The 21,339-nt window shown below is 36.2% G+C and overlaps 2 protein-coding genes across 4 annotated transcripts in view; both read left to right on the top strand.

The window, feature by feature from the left end:
* LOC107739696 (ER degradation-enhancing alpha-mannosidase-like protein 3) overlaps positions 1–8,101 on the top strand; it is a 9,187-nt gene extending 1,086 nt beyond the window's left edge. The window contains exons 3-19 of one of the 2 annotated variants that reach the window (XM_016551893.1): positions 444–483; positions 651–763; positions 968–1,121; positions 1,888–2,022; positions 2,107–2,212; positions 2,362–2,459; positions 2,562–2,687; positions 3,570–3,653; positions 3,795–3,878; positions 4,059–4,183; positions 4,289–4,454; positions 4,833–4,984; positions 5,082–5,202; positions 5,361–5,537; positions 5,621–5,786; positions 5,881–6,072; positions 6,380–8,101. In XM_016551893.1, the coding sequence (XP_016407379.1) occupies positions 444–483; positions 651–763; positions 968–1,121; positions 1,888–2,022; positions 2,107–2,212; positions 2,362–2,459; positions 2,562–2,687; positions 3,570–3,653; positions 3,795–3,878; positions 4,059–4,183; positions 4,289–4,454; positions 4,833–4,984; positions 5,082–5,202; positions 5,361–5,537; positions 5,621–5,786; positions 5,881–6,072; positions 6,380–6,582 (2,242 nt within the window). In that variant the 3' untranslated portion in view covers positions 6,583–8,101. The remainder of the gene's footprint in view (positions 1–443; positions 484–650; positions 764–967; positions 1,122–1,887; positions 2,023–2,106; positions 2,213–2,361; positions 2,460–2,561; positions 2,688–3,569; positions 3,654–3,794; positions 3,879–4,058; positions 4,184–4,288; positions 4,455–4,832; positions 4,985–5,081; positions 5,203–5,360; positions 5,538–5,620; positions 5,787–5,880; positions 6,073–6,379) is intronic. The other variant, XM_016551894.1, reaches the window with a different exon arrangement.
* A 3,417-nt stretch (positions 8,102–11,518) lies between these two features.
* Positions 11,519–21,339, top strand: part of LOC107739698 (neural proliferation differentiation and control protein 1-like) — a 23,766-nt gene continuing 13,945 nt past the window's right edge. The window contains exons 1-2 of one of the 2 annotated variants that reach the window (XM_016551896.1): positions 11,519–11,928; positions 20,901–21,065. In XM_016551896.1, the coding sequence (XP_016407382.1) occupies positions 11,823–11,928; positions 20,901–21,065 (271 nt within the window). In that variant the 5' untranslated portion in view covers positions 11,519–11,822. The remainder of the gene's footprint in view (positions 11,929–20,900; positions 21,066–21,339) is intronic. The other variant, XM_016551897.1, reaches the window with a different exon arrangement.

The following is a 21,339-nucleotide window of genomic DNA, read 5'->3' as shown; positions in this document are numbered from 1 at the left end:
ATATATATTTATGTATATATAAATACACACACATGCATGTATACATTTCAGAAAAATATGTTATGTTCATATATTAAATATATTTATATATGAATATAAATATAGACATGTAAATATTTTCAAAATATATACTCTGTGTGTGTGTATTTATTTATACATAATATACACCGTATACACACATTTTGGATGCGATTAATCGTTTGACAGCATTAGTATAAAGTGATACATTTACCATTTTTATTAAAACTTTTGCTGCACATGACCCTTGTAATGACATGTTACTTTAGATTCTGGAAATATGACCAGTCAGTTTGCTATATTTAGTTTCAAAGATTGGTATAAACATTGATGGGACATCTAAAATGTATTCGATCAGTTTTTTTAGTAAAGATTTCTGTGTTGATTCTTTGGGGGTATTAATGGCAACCTCTCTCTCTTTACAGGTTCTCTTTAACATTAATAGACACTTTAGATACTCTTGTGGTGAGTTAAATCTTTTCTTCTTTGATGGAAATAATATAAACTTGATCAAAAACACTAATGATGTTTATTTAATCAGCCAGACATGTTAAGCAAGCTTATTCAAATCAATACTATGGAGGACATAATAATAGATGCTTCTAAACTGTTGTTTCGTGTGTTTTGAGCAGTTGTTAAATAAACTGGATGAATTTGAGGAGGCTGTGAAGAAGACCGTGCGAGACGTCAGATTTGATAATGACATAGTCGTCTCTGTCTTTGAGACCAATATCCGTGTGCTGGGGTACGAATCATGATGTTTCTTTAGCTTTGGATGTGTTTGTTTTTTTAAAAACACTGGGTCAAAAAACTGAGCAGGAATACAGTAGATTTTAAAGCAGGTTTTTGACATAATTAGATTTATAGGCCTTATTCTCTACGTTCACTGTTCTTATAGACTTCCCTCCATGAAATGCATTATTGATGAAACTTCTCCCTTTTCTTCCAGTGGCTTGTTGGGCGCCCATGTCATGGCAGATGTTCTAAAGCAGCGTGGAGAGAGAATGCAGTGGTACAGAGATGAACTGCTACACATGGCCAAAGAACTGGGCTACCGCCTCCTGCCTGCCTTTAACACCACCAGTGGCCTTCCTTATCCTCGGGTAACTCCACCACTATTGACTGATACTTGAATAATTTTATCTGTCCTTCTATTGGCAGAAGAATGACATAAAGGTGTAATTCACTGCTGGCAAGATGGGCTTTTAATAAAACTTGAATAATTTGAAATCAGTGCTACATGACTAGAAAAAAAGGACTTGTTGTTCCATTTTGTCAAATAGTTCAATACACATTATGCACTTTTCATTTTGGCACTGATCATCTATCAATCCAACTGTCCATTAGTGGGAATACAAAAATGCAGAAGTATGATTTGTAGTTTTAACAAAAGCTCTGGAGCTGCCAAAAGTCCGCTGGCAGAATTTTGCTGACAAATAAATATCTGTGTGCTGGCAAGAGTACACATTGTTCATTTACATATACTACTGACATTGTAACAATAAAAGGCTGGTTGAAAATTGGCAAAATATCCTTGAATTTGGAGGTGAAATGCATCTCTCGAATATCACAATCAAAATATCTGACACTAATAGCAGTATAATATTTTTATGCTAATTGAAATGACAATTAAATAATTACAATAGAATGATTTTTAGGGGAATATACGTTTAATCACTATGTAAAATAATTTTCTTTTAATTTTGGGGTGAATTGTAACATGGATCCTATAACACTAGTCACTTTTTTTATTTTATCAAAAAAACATTTGTTGATATGCAAGAGCTACATGAGAATGATTCCACATTGTTTTCAATCTTGACCAAACATTTCTTTTAAATGTTTTTATTCATATTTAAACCTCTTCAGGTAAATTTGCGCTATGGGGTCGTCAACCCCCTTTCTCGGACAGGAACGGAGTCGGACACTTGCACTGCTTGTGCAGGCACCACGATTCTGGAGTTTGCAGCTCTCAGCCGACTGTCCGGGGACCCAATATTTGAGGTAAACATCCAGCATGTTTTCTTACTACTAACAGATCAAGACTCAGACAGTGAGAAGTGTGTGCTAAGAGGTTGTTCAACCTAGGAACATGCTAGGAAAGCTATGGATGTCCTCTGGGAGAAAAGGCAAAGAGGAAGTGACCTTGTCGGCACTGTGATCAACATCCACAACGGAGACTGGGTTCGCAGAGGTGTGGCCTCGCTCTGACACTTCTAGTTGCTGTCATTTCATTTGCACAGTAAAAAAATGTCCCACACAGCCACTTTACCACATCTAATCCCACTTTGACTCTTACAGAGACAGTATTCATATCAGTACCTTCTCTGTTTCTCATGACAGATAGTGGTGTTGGCGCTGGAATCGACTCTTATTACGAATACTTGATGAAAGCTTATATTCTTCTTGGGGATAAGGTGTACCTTAACAGATTCAACACAGTACGTGCTCTTTGTTCTCCTGGAATAATCAAGCCTCTATTAGTCAAACAGAGCTTGTTTTACATCTATTATCTGCACATGTGACTTTGTCTGTTGTGACAGCACTATAGTGCCATTATGAAGTACATCAGCCAGCCTCCTCTGCTGCTCAACGTGCACATGCACAACCCCACTATAAATGTGCGAAGCTGGATGGATTCCTTGCTTGCCTTCTTCCCTGGGCTACAGGTTCACTTCTTCATCCTCTATATTCCAAGTTGACTCAGAATAGAGATATTTTTGCATTTACAGGATGGGTCAGCTGGGACGTTATTGGCCAGTTGGCTACTACTTTTTTGACTATTACAGCATTGTTGAAACTGAATGCAAGAACGGTAGCCACCTTTTTGGTTTTCTGTTATGTATTCAACTATACAAAAACAAAAAAAAGCTCCTTGATTGGCAAATGGCAATTTTTACCTCAGTGGAAGGCCAGGTGTTTAGCTAGCTTTGTTTTCCTTCTTTTAGATAAGACAACAAGAGGAAAATATGTGTAACAAAAATAATGATAGGTCACAACCATTGTTGTTACTGTTAACTAAAACCTAAAACATATTTAAAAATTTTTTCATTTCTAAAAATGAAATAAATTTAAGTGGAAGTACTGAAATTACTAAAACTGAAATTAAAGTAACACATAACAAAATTACTAAAACGCAAACTAAAATTAAAATGAAAACTGAATATATTAAAATAAAATCTAATTCAAAACATTAATAAATACTACAATAGTATATAAATAATACTAAAATAAAACTGTTCATAACATTAGTAAAATGTGCCAATTTACCAAGAGATTGAATGGCATATAATTCTGAAAATGACACAGTAGTCTAATATTCAGTGCAAAATAATTCCGTAGTTAAATGTAAAAATATTTTTAATGAAATGCATTTTCATGGTCTTTAATAAATTATGTTCTCAGTACGACGCCACTGGATGGCATGTTAAATTTAGATTCTAGTTTAGAATCAACTTGCTTAAAAGAAAGAAGCACTAGTAGCTGTTTTTAAAGTGAAATTTTTCAAGTTCAAAATAATAAATTAATAACTATACCAAAATATCTTTCAGGTTTTGAGAGGAGACTTGAAACCTGCCATAGAGACGCATGAGATGCTGTACCAAGTGACTAAACAGCACAATTTCCTCCCTGAGGTAAATAATGGGCTACATTTGCATAAGTCACCTTAAACACACCTAAACATCCTCAATCTACAAAGATCACAGCTGAATATTACATTTTTTTCAGTACTAATCCTCCAAATGTCTTTGCCTACAATTTATGTTGGCTAACAGGCCTTCACCACCGAGTTCAGAGTTCACTGGGGCCAGCACCCATTGAGACCGGAGTTTGCTGAAAGCACATATTTCCTTTACAAAGTAGGTATACCACCTGATACAGCTGAATATGAACGCCTACTAATAACCAACAGCACAGAAATGTATTCGCTGTCAGTGTGAACAGAGCTCAGGGTCACAGTTGACTTGCACTGTCTTGTCAGACTAGTTATTTTGTCTGTCTTTATTGTTTTGGAGTAACATTTTCCACCTCATTTCTAGGCCACAGGTGATCCTTACTATTTGAATGTAGGCCAGTCTATAGTGGAGAAGCTGAACACTCACGCTCGGGTCCCTTGTGGCTTCGCCGCCGTACAGGATGTGAGGACAGGAACGCATGAGGACAGGTGAGAGTCCTATTAGTAATTCTTCCATATTGTTTGTATCGTATATCTAGATTAAATTTGAAAGACTGTAGTAGTAAAATTATTTTTATGTTTGTTTATTTCAAGGATGGATTCCTTCTTCCTGGCTGAGATGTTTAAGTACCTCTACCTGCTTTTCTCAGAGAAGAGCCAGTTGCCTATAAACATTGATGATTATATTTTCACTACTGAGGCTCATTTGCTCCCAGTATCTCTGTCTACAACCCAACCCCCCTGCCATACCAACAACACAGTAAGAGATCACCTTATTCTCAAACGGGACTCCAAAATGATGTTCCATCTAGTATGGGACCTTTTGGATCCATAAGAAGTTTGTTTCTATGACTGAATGTTTCTCAGACTTTGGTTTTAAAGCTTTAAATCCCCACAATGTGATAATCTCTGCAACTTTTGGCTTATTTTTTTGTCTCTAATTGTCTACAATACCAGTGTTTCCATCCAAAAATGGAATATTGCGTAAAACATTTGCAAATAAAACCGTTTTAATTCTGTGTGATCAAGAGAACAGAATTGTCACTTCCTTTTTTTTTATGCGATATCCCAAAATTAGCTTACAAATATGTGGCTGGAAACATAGTTAATGGTTTCAACATCATTGTATATCTTTCAGGAACCTCAAGCTCATGAAGACGATTTATTTTCATATTCGTGCCCCAGTGCTCAAACCCTGTTCCCTAACAACCCCACCTTTGCCAAGACAATCAGGGACAGCTATAAATACCTCACCGGTGTGGGAAGAGCCCAGCAGGCCTCACCTGTCAGGTGGGTCATATGTTAGAGGGTTTATCATAGAGCAGCATCTATAAGAAAAAAAGGCCTAACTCCTCTTTTTGTTTTGTTTTTGTTTTTTTAATAACAGGGGGATTGAACTGCCTCTTCATGACATGGGCCTGGAGCCAATCGAGTTTCTGAAAAGCATGGGCATCTCTCTGACGCCCCTTACTGAGCTGGTCTCTGCCAGCCAAGGCTCAGCATTTCAGGTGAATCGGCGAGAATGATTCCTTTCATTGAAATATTTCAAATGAAATAATAATAATAGTTTTAGTTAAAAATAACACTGGGACCAACTGTTGGATATCAGTGATTTATCTCTTCTTTCATATGTCAGTTCATTCATCTCTCTCTCTCTTTTCCATAGGACTCTCAGAAGGGTGTGTACAAGTTAAAGCTGGTTGCTGAGGTGAGCCAAACACCTGAGCATGAGGAAGTGGTGCCACTAATTGTGCAGCTCATTTCCCCTCCGTTTTTGGGTCGAACAGTCCTTACGGCTGGTTCAGCAAAGTTTGGAATGGATCTTACCAAACAAGAGCATGGGGTGAGGAACCTTCTTGACTTCACTGCTGGTATGTCACACATTTACCACAATTAATTATTGTCTCTTCTGTGTCTCTCTGTAAGGTGAAAGGCAGCATTGTGAAGAGTGTCCCCTATACGGCATGTGGCCCGATTGAAAACGCAGTAGAGCTGCAGGGACACATAGCACTGGCATTGAGAGGAGACTGCATGTTTGCTGCCAAAGCTCGGCGCCTGCAGGAAGCAGGAGCCACTGGAGTCATCTTCATTGGTGAGATCTACTGTAACATTGCTTGCAGACTATGCACCTGATTTCTCTGCATTGTCTTAGAATCTGGACCCTTCGGTTTTGAATGTTCTCACAGATCACAGAGAGGGCAGCAGCAGTGCTGAGACTCCACTCTTCCAGATGGTTGGAGATGGAGAGCCTACCAATGACATCACAGTTCCCCTGGTGTTCCTCTTCAGCAAAGAGGGAGCTACACTCACTGCCACTCTGCAAGAACATCACAATGTGGACGTCCTCCTGCTACCCAAAGAGAAACAACTAGGAAAAGGTATTTGACTAGACCAAAACTACTGAATATAGATTACTTCTATACTCTTAGTTTGTTGACTTCAGCAAATAGTCAAATTGGTCAGCATATGACCTTTTGTAAGCGACAAATTTGCTATTTTTTATTTATTTTTTTGCTGGCATTTTATTTTATTTATTGCTTTTAGAAACTTGGATAGCATTTTCCTTTTTTTTTTTTAATGTCCAAATTCAAGTATATAGATAGATGTACAATTTATAGATTAAAGATACAAGCCACTTTTTGAGATGGAATCCAATTTTGAGTTTCTTTCTTTTTTTCCTTTTAGAAAAACCTGAGAAGTTAAATATTAAGTTCCGTTTAGCTAAGGAAGGAGATTTTGCCGAGGGTGAGACTGAAAGCACTACAATCCAGCTGGTGCTGGAGCAAAGCGAGACTGACACAGAGACAAACAATGAGGCCGCATCGTTGATGAGGGAAAACCAGGAGACCCGCAGCTCTCCGCAGAAAGACCCTGAGAGCAGCCCCTGACAGTGGGATCAGCCGTGACCACGGTCCCCTTCACAGAATGCAGGGATGTTGCTCCCTGTCACCGATCTCAGATCAGAAAATGCAGGCTGTGCTATGGAAAATGTTTCGGCTAAGTCTAGACCGTACCATCTGAGCTCCTCACAGGGGTATCCCAAGTCCTCCCATGTTAAGCATAGTTGGAACTATATTGATCTGCACAGAGTGAGATGGTACGACGCGTGAAGCTCCTGTCTCTCTGATATCGTGGTAGTTGCAATAGATTCTTCTCAATTGTCTACAATTGAAAAGCATCGGTTTTGGGTATTAAGGAGGTGTACAAGATTCTCTCACGCCACTTTATGTGGATCCGACTTTATTTGAATGTTTTTCTTTCTTTTTCTTTCACTGCGGATGACTGGTTCTCAGTCCTGTGCGTTTTTTTTTTTATTATATAATGCATTCTTAAAGTGTAAGTGGCTTGAAGTTTTCAGGACATCCTTAACACAGGACTCCTATGACCAAACCCAAAAAACAGTGTTTAAATGAGGGAGAATGGACCAGTAAAATATAGTTTAACATGTTTTAGATACAGAAACATCAGGGAAATCAATGATCTGACTTGAACATGTTTGCATGTGTGTGTGTGGAAGGCATGTACGGTGACCTTTATCATTATGTCACAGGCTCTGTGCATTTCATCATGTGCCAATACTAAATATTTGTGTATGTGTGTGCATATTTGCAGCCAATGCATTCATCTCGGTTTCATGCAGTGACTGGTCAAGGGGCGTTTTTGAGGGAGTTGCCCTTTCCTCTACCAAAAACATGCGTCTGTCATGAAGGCCCAGGACACATGCAGATTAAATAGTGATAAATATGTTTTTGTGCAATGACAAAACCATTTCTGCAGTCAGGGTGATGATGAAAATGAGTCGTATATATTTAGATTTGTCTAAATTAGCTATTTTTGACTGCCTCCTTTGTCACTTGCACAGCTTCACCATCACACTAGAGGTGCTGCTTACACTAGATTCATCGCTTTCTACATATCATCTGAGAATTTCAAATGCATCAATGTTATTAGACTAGCTTTTGCATTGAGTGTCACAGCCATAATGTAGCTCAAGAGTTTAATACAATCTGTCGCTTTATAGCATGCAGAGAACGGTTATATCATCCCCAGACCTTTCCATTTCAAGTCTTAATTATAATGTACACCTTGTATTTTGTCACTGATGGCTGTTCTCAAAAGGATGTCAATCTGTGTACCTCTTGTTTCACAAAGGGCTTATGACTGATTCACTTAAATGTGTGGGCATAATCTAGATTAGATGGAATTCTATTTATTGAAGATATTTTCTATACATTAACTTGAGATGAAGATGCTTGTCATAAGGGTCAGCTGAAGCATTTCTTGAGGGCCAAAGTGATGTAATATTCTGTTGCTGTGACAGAACAAGATTTTTATAGCGTCTTTTTAATAGCTGTTTTGTATTGACTGATGAAATGTTGGTACTTGCCATTAAAATCAAGTTTATGACCCTAAATTGTCTCCTTTTTGCTGCGATATAAGTTTTAAATTTTATATATATATAATTATTATTTAAAAATTATATTCAAGAATTGCATATATGAATTATAACAAAATAAATAACACGAACAGGAATTAAATCAATTGTTTTATTTTATTTTCCTTAGTGATTTCGAATAGATTTTTTTTCACTGAGGTGACGTATTCAGTTATTGTAGCGTCATACAGAACTCATTTGCACAGTGTCTTTCTGAAGATTCTCATTTTGAAGATTTTGTCTTTTTAAGTCTTACATTTACTCAAATACACCAACAGCATCAACACATTTTGCTTTAAGAGAAAGTCGTAAATTCAGGTAAGTGTCGTTCAACGTTGATGGTAAAGATATCAATATCTATCTATCATATACGGTATGTTGATAACTTTGATCGAAAGCATAGCTAGTTACTTGCAAACGAGTCCATCAACTACATCTCTCGACTCCATTAAATATTTTTCAAATTTTACTTTCAGAGGAATGATTTGCCAAGGAGTTGGTATCAGAATTTCCGGTAAGTTTTTCATTTTCCTGTTTTTTAAGGGCCATGTTACAATTTAAACTTGTTGTTTTTTTATTATTATTGTTTTAGCTTACAAAAGGCCTGATGTGGAGAGAAGTTGTCACAAGGAAAAGGTAAGAAAAATGTCTCTCACATATTAGTCAGGGGATAATTAATTGTTTAAAGATGGTTTTAACGCTGTTAGTCTAAAAGTTGAACTTGAAAAGTATTTACTAAAATAGGCCATCAAATTTATATCGTTTATATACTGAAATATGTTTTGAGCAAATCCTCTTAGAATAGCATTGTGCTTTTGCAGTTGACGCTACCAAAAACTGTCAACAGAGGGCCACAGGCCTCCACTGCGCCCCCTACTGGAGCTTCTTTCCTGAGTCTGGATCAACCCAGAGGTGAGTGCGATCCAAATCTCCTTACATATACCTCAGCACTATAACGTTTAATTTTAACATCACTCTGTTAGATATCATAGCATATTCATAGATTTTTATTTTATTTTGTATGCCTCTTCAGAATTTAGAGTTGCACTGGTGCTAACAATTCATTTCCTTTTTGTCTTCAATCCATATGGTTTGTAGTGGCTCTTCCTTTTTTGGCCAAATTCCGACCATCCAGACATCTAACATCTTGCTCATGCAAAACAGAGGTATCTTGAAACACTCACAGGTCCCACTTTGGTGGTAAAAATGCGAATGTTACAGTTTAATACCTGTATTGAAGCATTTATTTTGTTTCTGGCATCATGCTTTTGCAGTTGAGACTACCAAAACTGACCATAGAAAGCCCTGTAGAAAAGTCTCTTGCCTCCTATGCACATCCTGCCTTGCTTTCCGTCCCAGGACTCGATCCATCTACAGGTAAGCAAGCGGCACAGATGTCCTTATACAGTAAACTGTATGTCTCAGGACAGTATGTCATCAGTTTTAACCTCACTGAGGTGAGGTATCAAAATAAGTTCATGCAACTTGTAAGTTTTTTGTCTGTTTTGTTTTGAATCTCTTTGGTTTGCAGTGGCCCGTCCTATGTATAAATTCCCGCCATCCAGGCCACGTACCATGAACCCAAGCAATTTGAAAAGGTCCCTCAGAACTGAGGTATCTACTTCTCAAAACAATTGCAAGTCTCACTATAAGTGTTACATTTGAGTCTTGAAGGTTGTGGATCTCTGAATATGATGGTGATAAAAAAAAAAACCTTTACAGCATTTAATACTTATTTATTATCTCTATACTCAGGCAAGGACCTTGGCAACAGCCCTGGACACACTAGATTGGGAGCAAAAAAATAATGCTCAATAAATAATGCAGGAAAAATGTCTTTGTGCCTGTACATTTATGTATGTATGTATTTGTTTGTTTGCTTGTTTGTTTATTTATCTTTAAAAAATGTCCTCAAGAAGCAATGCATGAGGAAGAAAACAAACAGTTTGCATTTGGTAACTTTGGCCACTAGATGCCACTATAAGAATGAATTTTAAATTTCATAAACATGACATCTGAATTCCCATGTTATTTTATCTGTTCATTTTCCTACTCTTAATTTATTTATGAGTCTAATACAGTAAATTACTAAAATAAATGTATATGCCTCAGGTTGCACATTATATGCAATATTTTATGTAATATTTCACTAGCTAATGTTTAAGAACTGAAAAACCCAATTGGACAAAAGTGTTTTTCTAGTTATTAATTTCGAAATTAATTCAAAACTGTCTTTATATTTCCAAGCTAAAATTCCAATATCATATTTATGCTATAGCTGAACACAATAACACCACTCTGACATTCATTTTAGAACCAGCAATAAGGTTGAACTGTTTTCTCACAAGAGTATTTATCATGAATGTCAGATTGGGGCAAGCTACCATGCGTTTTATACTTTGTCATTTTAAGACAGTTCATTATTTATTGCACAATTTCTTTCTTCCAAAACAAGGATTTTATACTTTTGAACATTTTTACATTTTACTGAAAAGACTGTAAGAGGCCATTAAAGGAATAGTTCACCCAAAAATGAAAATTTACTTTCAGGCCATCCAAGATGTAGATGAGTTTGTTTCTTCATCAGAACAGATTTGGAGAAATTTTGCATTACATAACTAACTCACTAATGGATTCTCTGTAGTGAATGGGTGCCATCAGAATGAGTTCAAACAGCTGATAAACAGAATAATAATCAAATGTCTTAATAATGGATTTGTTTCTTACAAACATACAGATTTTCACTTCACAAGATGTTAATTGATTGACTGGAGTCGTGTGGTTTAATTGTAGATTATTGTGATGTTTGTATCAGTTGTTTGGACTCTCATTCTGACGGCACCCATTCACTGCAGAGGATCCATTGGTGAGCAAGTAATTAAATAAGTAAATAAGAATGCTAAAATAAGTTCTAGGTTTGTAGTTATATATGAAGAGTTCAGATGCAAAAGCCTCTAAGTGCCATCTAAAATTTTCACACTTAGCTACTTCTCTAAGTTTATGTCTATGGCGATTCACGCAGTTATGTGTTACTCCGCAGCGGTGACGACCCGACCAGGCTACAATAGTTCAAATATAAGTACTTATTATAAGTGTACCGTAGTGATTCGGAATAAGACAAAAACGCGGGTTGGAAGATGAATTCATGATGTACTCGCTCATTATGTACATTTTGCAAATTTTGAACACAGAAAAAGTTACATAGTGCTGCTTTAATGGCAAGTTCCCCACTGTGACAATTTACAGTTTGATAACATGCTCTGCTGTTATTTTTTATTATCAAATAAATTCTTTTTTTCCCGGAACAAATAAGTATTTACTTAAAACTTAAACATCTTTTGTTTTGTTAACAGAATGTTCCCTCACCTGAGAGAAGAAGCACACACGTCAGCGTGGTTGCGTCACGAGCTCATTCATCCTCCCGCTGCTGCATGTAGCTGTTGTAATCTCTCCTGTAGCGTGTCTATCAACGGAGGTCCTCCTCCTCCTCCTGCCGCCGCAATCTCTCTCCTCTATCTTTAGCTCTGTACCACACAGGCAGCGGCTTAACGCTCTTCTTGAGTTGACGCTCCCATCTTTATTCGGGACAGGTTGTCTCTCTCGGTAGTGTACGTCCATCCGACCCACACAGATATGGGAATGACACTCCGGAGCTTTTATCTGCTGTCTTGGACTTGAGAAGCGCAGTGAAGGATGTTGTTTTGCCCGAGCCGGAGCGCACGGCGAGCCCGGGCCTCCCTCCTCCTGCCCGGGGTCTTGATCTGCGTAATCCTCGCCGCCGTCGGTGCGAGTATGCCGGGTAAGAGTCTGTCTGTCTGACATATGGTAGTGGCTCAGCAGCTTTTGTGAGCTTTTATTTATTATAGGCCATTTGTTTTTAAACATTTGTTATGTATTTCATAGTATGTGATGTGAGAACACTGTTTAAAGTGGTTCAAATTGTATTTAAATATGTTGTATCGTTGATTTCCAAAGCTGAATTTGAGTTTGAATATTTATATTTTTATAAAATAAAAATTTAGGTTATTCTTTACTACACTTTTCTAGATGATTTTTGCCAGAATAAACAGGATTCACGCTGTCTATGTTAACCCTAATCCGGTTGAAAAAGTGGAGAAACAAACATGGAGGAGGAAAGGAAAATGTAATGGAATTTCCTTGTGGCTCTTTCCCTCTCCTATTAAAGTGTTGTTAAAAATTGTTTAAAGGTCAAGGACCCCTTGATGGACATAGAGATTATATACAGTTGCTTAAAACTGAGTGTTGCATTTTAAGTCTGGTTTATAGTAGCTATCATCATGTATTTGCATGCTTTTAATATGATGCTTACATTGCACAACCATTAACATATTCATTATTGAAATACAGAGTCTTGCACATACATGTACATATACATTTTAATTTTATTTATATACATTTAATGTAGGAGGGACAGCGTGACTTTTAGATAAACTTTAGCTCCTTAATTTTAGCTGTAGTGGAAGTTATTAGGCCTACTGCATTTTTTAACATTTTCTTTTTCTTTTTTTTTACTAAAACTAATTTTAGATCATGCAATAATTGACAATCACACAACTGTACCACAGTTTTTAGATTTGACAAGTTTTTAGAAATTAGAATTTAACAAATTTTTGATCCATTACCGCTCTTATTCAGCATCTGGTGACCCATTTGCACTTTATTGGAAATATGACTGAAGGAAATCCATATATTTTATTTATTTTCTATGCTCATCGTGTCAGTGTCTGATTGATGGCTCAAATGTTCATTGTAATAGTCTAAGAGTTTCATAGTGGGCAGTGTGAACTGAATTTTGGGATGTGAGTGCAGTAATTCTGGAGAACATGAGCAGAGATTATCTGTCCAAGCTTCTTTTTCAGACCCCTGTGGGAATTACAACAGCTGGACACTGGTAGGACACTATCACAATCGCTTTCTCATTGACACGCATCTGCACAATGAGCACCTTTAGTATATCCAGTTGCTGGATAAAAATGATGGGTCATCAAACAAGAAAGATTAAAATATTCTTATATACTGTATATGTGCTAATATAATCCTTTCTTACCTGCAATATTGCTCTAGGGTTTTTCAGTGTTCTGTAACAAGTCCAGAGGCTGATTAGTCTTTCTCTTTCTCTCTCTTATCTCGTGTCCCAGTACCTAAACATGTTTATGCATGTTTTCGCATGTTTTCCATTGTAAAGTAGATTGTTTGTTGTTCTCTAGCGTGTGACTTCAAAAAAGCTGCCACATTGAACTCTCCCCTCAGGCTGTTGATCTGATCGCCACAGAATAGCATGTCATATTTCACACAGAAAGACAGAACTGTGGTTAGAGCCGCTAGCCATGCAGTCATTTCACAGATGGTGACCAGACCATGTGTGGATTAATCAAGCTTGTTTCACACAGGTGAACAAAGCAAACTGTAGACTGTTTATAAAACGCAAACCCCAATTGGTCTGCTGCTTGTTTGAGGCGCATTTATGGAAATTATCATAATTTCATAAATGCTATGGCTATATGCAATGATATCTGTAACAGAGTGATGTTAATTTTCATAATAATCTTTTTATGCATTCATACCGGCTGTTATGTTTTGTTTTATTTTGTTTTGTTTTTCAGTATTATTTGTTATTATTATTATTATTATTAGTAATAGTACTGTAGTACTAGTAGTAGTAGTAGTAGTATTTTAATAATATTATTATTTATTATTTTAATTAATATTATTATTTGTTTTTATTATTAATAATCACATTCTTTTTCGTAAAGGTTTTCACTGTCATGAAAGTTGCGGTCACTGATGTTCATCTTTAATTTATCCTTTTTCTCACCAGTTTGACGAAATCGGGTTGATTTTTGGACAGTATCACATTCAGTGTTATTTTAGTAGTATTTATATGCTATTATAGTGTTTATTAATATTTTGAATTAACTTTTATTTTTATGCTTTCAGTTTACATTTTAATTTTAGTTGCAGTAATTTTGGCACTTCAGCTTAAAATGTATTTCAGTTAGGTCATTTGTCGAGTCAAAATTTTCTAATTTATTTATTTATGTTTTATTTAATATTTATATTTTATTTCATTTCAGGTTTATTTCAATTGCTGATTTATTTTTAATAGTTTAGGTTTTTTTACAGTAACAGCCGATCACAATGGCAGGGTATTCAACCAATCATTGTGCTGCAAAGACATTTTCCTTGAAGAAAATGTTCCTGGTTAATCTCTATACCCAAGGAGTGTATTTTGTTATGCTTATTCAAACTTGTCCTATAGTCATACAACTCACTCAGAACAAGGAAATGTTTTGCGTTTACGTGTAAGGTTTGAGGTACAACAGGGCTATGTCCTGAGCCTGCTTTTATTTTGATTTGTAAGTTCTGTTAATTGCAGCCTTTTGAAGCTGCTTTGGTATAATCAAGTGGTAGGCTGGAAAATAGGCTATTTAGTTTGTGCACATAGCATACAATCTGAAAAAACTTGAAATCCGAACCTTAAAATGCCACCTTAACCCTGTTCCTCATAAAGCACAGGGTAAAAGAGATGTAAGAAATTAACCCTTCTGTTTCACATATGGGGAACATTCTCTTTCCATTACGCTGCAGTTCTGACCACAGCTCACTTCGTAATGCACTTACATAAGAAGTGTTTGGGAAAATGTGAGGTGTCTGAGTGCTGCATTGCTCTCTTCGGAGGTGATGGAGTGGATTGAGAAAAGGTTAGCTGCGTTGCTGTGGTAACCGCAGAATTGGACCCTGCGCTTGCTGTCTCAGGGGAACGTGAGGATCTAAGGCTCTACAGAGATCTGGAAACAGCTTGTTGTTGCCACAATGATGATTTGCAGAGCGCACGTTGAGAGCGGCGGCTTATCTCTGCAGCAGATCCCTGAATGAGGCCACGTACTGTATACAAACTCCACCATGTGAGAACCAAGCAGCTGCGGTGTGTTATCTGCCATTCTGGTGGTGAGACTCAAAATGTGTACTTCTTATAAAGTAAAGGCACAAACAAACATGGTTTACATGTTTAAATATGCACTATAAAATCCAAACACACCCTTGAGTGCTCAGTAACACACAGCAAACATCCACCCTTAAGTCTTCCCACATTGAGTTCACACGTTGCCAATTTGGTTGCAGAAAGTACATTTTCATCAGCAGGGACTTACACAGGTTCTTTCTGTACTGTACGGAAGCTTTCTAAACCAAAATAGAGGTTTCCATCGCAGGGATCTTTAATGTCTTAATGTGGCTATTGAAAGATGTGGGCGTAAATCTGGGTTCTCATTTCCTGTGGTCCACTGCACTTCTCACTAATGAGAGTGTGTCATTATTGGGTTTTTGTTAATGATAATTAGGATCTAAGCCAGGCATATTAGAAGAGACCCTCAGACACTTGAAGCACAGTCTGATGTAACAAAAACTCTATTGTGTTCAATACAGGAGAATTTTTGTTGACTTCTGTTGTGTTTATAACTGTTTAAATGTGTATTTATTTCATAATTTTTTTATGGATACTAAGTACTAAGGACGTGAAAAGCTGCATATTCATTTTTCAAATCTTAACAGGCTGGTTTTCAGTGGCCTGTTTGCATTAGTATGGTTGTAGAAGAATGCTTTCACTATAGGTGATCCCTAGTTAGTATCATCTATAATCACATGTCCCTTTTACTGTACCTAGAAATCCCACAATCAAATATTTTATTGCTGTAGAATTGAAGTATTAAAATGATCCTACATCCAGCTGTTATCAGTTACTCTATGCAAATGAAGAGTGGAAGCCTGCCTTCTCTACTACACTTCTTCACTCTCGCACACATTCATTCAAATTATTAATTTAAAGAATTTAATTAAACTGCATGATACAGTCAAATGTGCTTTGATGTTTGATTAATTAGGATATATAGTGTATATGTAATGTGTGTGTGTGTGTGTGTGTGTGTGTTTTTTTAACTATTTTTATTAAACAGTTTGATCATATTAAACTGTTGACAATAATATGACCAAATCAGCATATTAGAATGATTTCTGAAGGACACTGAAGACTGGAGTAATGGCTGCTGAAAATTCAGCTTTTCCATCACAGGAATAAATTGCATTTTAAAACATAAAATTCATAATATTTACTGTATTTTGATTAATTAAATGCAGCCTTGGTGAATGTAAAAGTTTTAGATTACAAAATGTAATTTTTGAGATATACCATTATATTTAAGAATTATCATATTTTACAGATGGCATTTGAGAGTTGAAGCATGTTTGTGTGAAATGTAACCCAGTCATGGTTACCCTTCTGTGCGATCCGGATCCAGATGTAATCACATTAGCACCTTGCTATGTAGCGGGTGATAGCCAGACGGCATAGTTCCCATAGCAGCAGGGATTATAGCCCATTCCCATGAAGTTAATAAGTACCGAGAGTGAGAAAGAGCCAAATGAATGGAAACAGGTGAGCCCATTGCCTGAAAAGCTAGGAGTGTCTCACAGAATCAACTTTAAAGCTCTATTTTCAGATCAAGATTGTTGGATTGAGAATGCATGTTTGTTTAAGCACAGTGCTATGAATATTTATGACACATCAAATTGTTTGCTATTGCTGTTTTAAGTGATGAAGACAGGTGAAGAAACCCAGAGCCTCGAGCTGTATCTCGATCCTTGAATATCATCGAAACTTGGCAATGAGATTGTTTGACTTGGACCAGAAAGCAACCTTGTAACTACATAACAATGTTCTAAAAAATGCTGTGAACACTGTAGCAAATGCGTAGTGGTGTTGTGGCAGCAGCTTTTGCATTTGCATGCATTACATCTTCAGAAAATATAAAGTCTAGGTTAATAACTTCGTCTGTAGCCATGGAAGAGAGCCAAATTAAACAGGCAAAACAACTGGCACTTAGCTTGACTTTAAATGGAGCAACAGGAAGTCCACACAATGGGAGTTTCCCTTTATCCATCCACACTTTCCTGTTCATGGCATCTCATATCACAACTGCAAAATTATTATCCAGCTGAAAAAAAATTGATTTACTTTTATTGCTTCTTAACAGATTTTTTAAACACTTGTGGCCACTTATGATTCACATCCTACCTCACAAAGTAAATGGAAGCTGTCAATATTGACACGTAAGCGCATCCCTGTTCCCGTACTGCAGGTCTGTGCTGATGTTGGCTTCCTTCCCGCTCAGAGCTCGGTTAATGATTTCTGAACCAGCAGCAGATGGTTAGAAACATTCATTTTTAATCCAGCTTTATGATATGCTGATCTTTCTTATGTAATCGTGTGCGCTTTTCCTTGGCCGAGCAAATGACCAGAGTTGTTTTGACAAAATCTTACTTCACAGCCAACTGAAATGGGGGTTTTGGTGTTATTTTAGGAAAATTACAGATGTGTTAGGAAACAAAAGGTCACAACAATGTGTTTATAACCAGTTAAATTTCTTATTTTTTAAGTTAGCTGATTGTATACCTGATTGTAACACAATAGCACAACCAAAAAGGAATCCATCCATATTTTTTTTTCTTGTTTAAATGTGAATTGGTGTGATAAGGCCAAAATGCTATACTACGTAATAATTAATTAATCATTTAAATCAATTTTATACCACGGTAACAATGTTTTGCAATGTAGTTCATACAAAAAATTAGAAATAATTCAACCAAAAATATTTTATAGATTACATAACCTTGTAGGAAAGTATTTTAATTAAATAATTTACAAATAGAAAATACCTCATCACATTTAATTTTTTTGAATATTTTATTGATTACATAACCATGTTGAAATGCTGATTTATTTTATTTTATTTTTTTATTTTTAATTAAATACTTTTCAAATAGAAAATAACTAATCACATTATTGTTTTTATTATTATTATTATTTTAGGGCTGCCTGCGACTAAGGGTTTTTCTGGTCGACTACTAGTCGTTCATTTTAAGCATTAGTCGACTAATTGCACGTTTTTTTAATAAACCTTTTAAATCATTATAATGAGCCTTTAATTGCCTACATAGCCTAAAAAGCGCTTAAGCGCATGCATAAAGCTTGCCACGGCACACCGGCAGAAGCTAATGATTATGAGTCAGGGAAAAACAGTAAGGAGACTGCATTAACATTTTAATAATTTGATAAACTAGTGCATTCTTTGTTTTCGGCTTAAGAGATGAAATCGGCGACACGACTTGTCATCTCCGCATAGTGATGCGCCTGTATTCATGTTTCATACGGATTAAATAATTTGCATGACTTTGCCTGTGGATTTTTTAAATTTATTTATTTATTTATTTTCTGCGACTAATAACATTTTGGTCGACCAAGCCTCTTCTGGTCGACTTACTCGACTATTAGGGGGCAGCCTTATTATTATTATTATGGAACTAAGTGGACATTCATTTAGCATCATGTCATGAGTACAAAATACTTAAACAGTAACACTTCTTACTAGCTGAGCCATGCTCGAGTGCCGACAAACACACTTATGGTAGCATATCAGTTTATTTAATTGTATATAATTATATACAGGTTTATGTTATATTATATAGTATTTTTTATATATTTTTTATTTTATATTTTAAAGTTTGCTTTAGAAATGGCCCTGTGTCCAATAAGTTCCACTGCTTAGTGCTCCTTTCTTTTCAAGTTCTACATGTCTACATACACATCAGTGGCCATCTCATTTCTATTAGCTAGTCCTTCAAAGAGTCCAAATATAATTATAAGTGGTCTATCAGGTTTGACTTTGATCAGTGTTATGTCATTGATGTTTTGATGAGCAGAGATGGACTGGCGATCAAAGCATCTTCTCCAACCAAAAACATTATGGTTTCTGATAAATAGCCTGCGAGCCCTGTTAGCTAAAACAATGGGGTTCTAAACAAAAGCAGATATTTTGAAAGAGATCTCAGTGGTATTTTGTCCATGCAGTAAGTCGGTGAGGTCCAGCGTCATATAAAAAATAAAAAAAACACTGACTTTCATAGTAGAAAAAAAAGTTATGGGGTTTGGAACAATATGAGGAACAATTTTTCTTTTGTGATACTCAAAAGTAAATGTGCTGCAAGATCATTTTAGATAAAATATTCAGCTAAATGATACAGTAGTCAAGTAGTTATTTAAATAGAAGTACATTTACTGCAGTGTAGCTTTAAAAACTTGTTGCTTCCAAATTTCCTCCTTATTTCCAAGTGCAGCTTGAGCTTGTGGTTGATTGTGTAAATTAATGTCCATGACCGGCTGGAGGTGGGCGGCCCAGCTGGGTGTTTAGAGGAATGTGCATCTCTCACATGCACACATACAGTTGCACCTCATTAGTCAGTTCATCTCAGTTCGCATGCCTCCTCGTCCAGATTTAAAAGCAATCTGGTGGTGTTTTATCAAGACTAATGAGAGATGAGGAGGTCTATGACAAGTGATGAGCAGAAATCAATGCATATTGAGCAGCAACATCTGATAAAGGGTATAATGGTGATATAGTCAAAGCTAATGGCAAGATCCTTGCAGGGATCGATCCAAACACCTTCCACTTAGCTTTACCTCTGGCACACATCTGAAGATAAAGATATTGTTTTTTATATGCAGAATGTCATATATGAATAGGAGGAAAAATAAAAATTTTCCCTATTTTTTTTGTTGTTGACATCAAATGTTGTAAGTCGGTTTAAACTCTATTATATTTTTGTCATAAATTCATCACTTGGTAGAAACTTGCCAACAGGTTCTACACTCTAAAAAATGCTTGGGCTGTTTTGACCCAGCGGTTGGGTTAAATGTTTAACCCAACCTTCTGGGTAGTAACCCAACCGCTGGGTCAAAACAACCCAATTGCTGGGTTTGTCCCTATTTTACCCAGCACTGGGTTGTATTTAACCCAGCATTTTTTAGAGTGTATGACAGATTCTGTCTTTGTTGGGATTTTGCAGTTTATGTTAATATTATATATTTCAGTGATTTATTTTAAGGACACTACCAGTCAAACATTTGGGGTCAGTTTAAAAAAATAATTGAAAGAAATTGTATTTTATTTTTTTCAGCAAGGATGCATTAAATTGATCAAAAGTGGTGGTGCAGATAAATGTTGCAAAAGATTTCTATTGCAAATCAAAAAATTCTGATTTTTTTAATCACAATTTCCATATAAATATTTAGCAGCACACTGTTTTCAACACTGATAATAATAATAAGAAATTCTTGAGCAGCAAATCAGCATATTAGAATGATTTCTGATGGATCACATGACACTGAAAATTCAGCTTTGCCATCAAAGGAAAAAAATACAATTTAAAGTATATTGAAAGAAAAACAGTTATTTTAAATTGTAATAATATTGTAAAAATTTTTACAATAATATTTTTTAATTTGTGAGCATTTCAAATTTATCGCAAGTGCATTTGTCAACAATTTTGGTGTGCGTTGAGTCGCCACTTGATATATACTGCAGAATCAGGGGCTTGATATTAAATCGTTTCTAGTCTATTAATCTGTTCTTTTAAATGTGTATATAAGAACAGAACATATGTGTGTCTATGTACATTACTGCTGTTTTGGATCTGTGTCATAATTTGAAAGAAAAAAATCAACATCATTATGAATTTTTAACGGGACATGATATTCTTTACCTGCAGAAACAACAACGTCACAGGTGACTAAATGCTGAAATTATGACTTATGAAATTATGAAACATAACAACATGTTCTTCACCTGTCATCAACACCTGGTGCACTACTGCATAATGATTTGAAGGCATATTAACATGTTTTTTCTGTTTTCTCAGTAAACAAGTGCCCCAATCACATAGACTGTGCCAGAAAGGGGCGGCACTTGTGCAACCCTGGCCCCTCCCACTGTGGCCCCTGCCTCTCCCCATTGGAGGAAGATAAAGCGGGACATTGTGTTGCTCCCAGGACACACTTTCTCCAGCACCACCACCACCACCAAGGTACGAAGGCTTTCACATAGTGCTGGGCGGTATGACCAAAAATTTATATCAGGTATTTTTCTAAATTACACCAGTTTCACGTAGGGCTGGACAATAATTCAATATCAATATGTATCGCGATATAATTTTTTTCAATAACGGTGATATGATTTTTAAACACATTTCCGATATTTCGATATACATTACCAGTGTTTCCCATACATTGATTTATTTGTGCCGTTTGACTTCGTTGAATAAACATGAGCACTGCACGTTTCAAAATCAAAACACGTCG

The sequence above is a fragment of the Sinocyclocheilus rhinocerous genome, unplaced genomic scaffold (assembly GCF_001515625.1).
Source record: "Sinocyclocheilus rhinocerous isolate Xijiao unplaced genomic scaffold, SAMN03320098_v1.1 scaffold585, whole genome shotgun sequence".
NCBI classification, from domain to species: Eukaryota; Metazoa; Chordata; class Actinopteri; order Cypriniformes; family Cyprinidae; genus Sinocyclocheilus; species Sinocyclocheilus rhinocerous.
The sequence above is the reverse complement of the archived record's forward strand: the minus strand, read 5'-3'. Positions and strand labels throughout refer to the sequence as shown.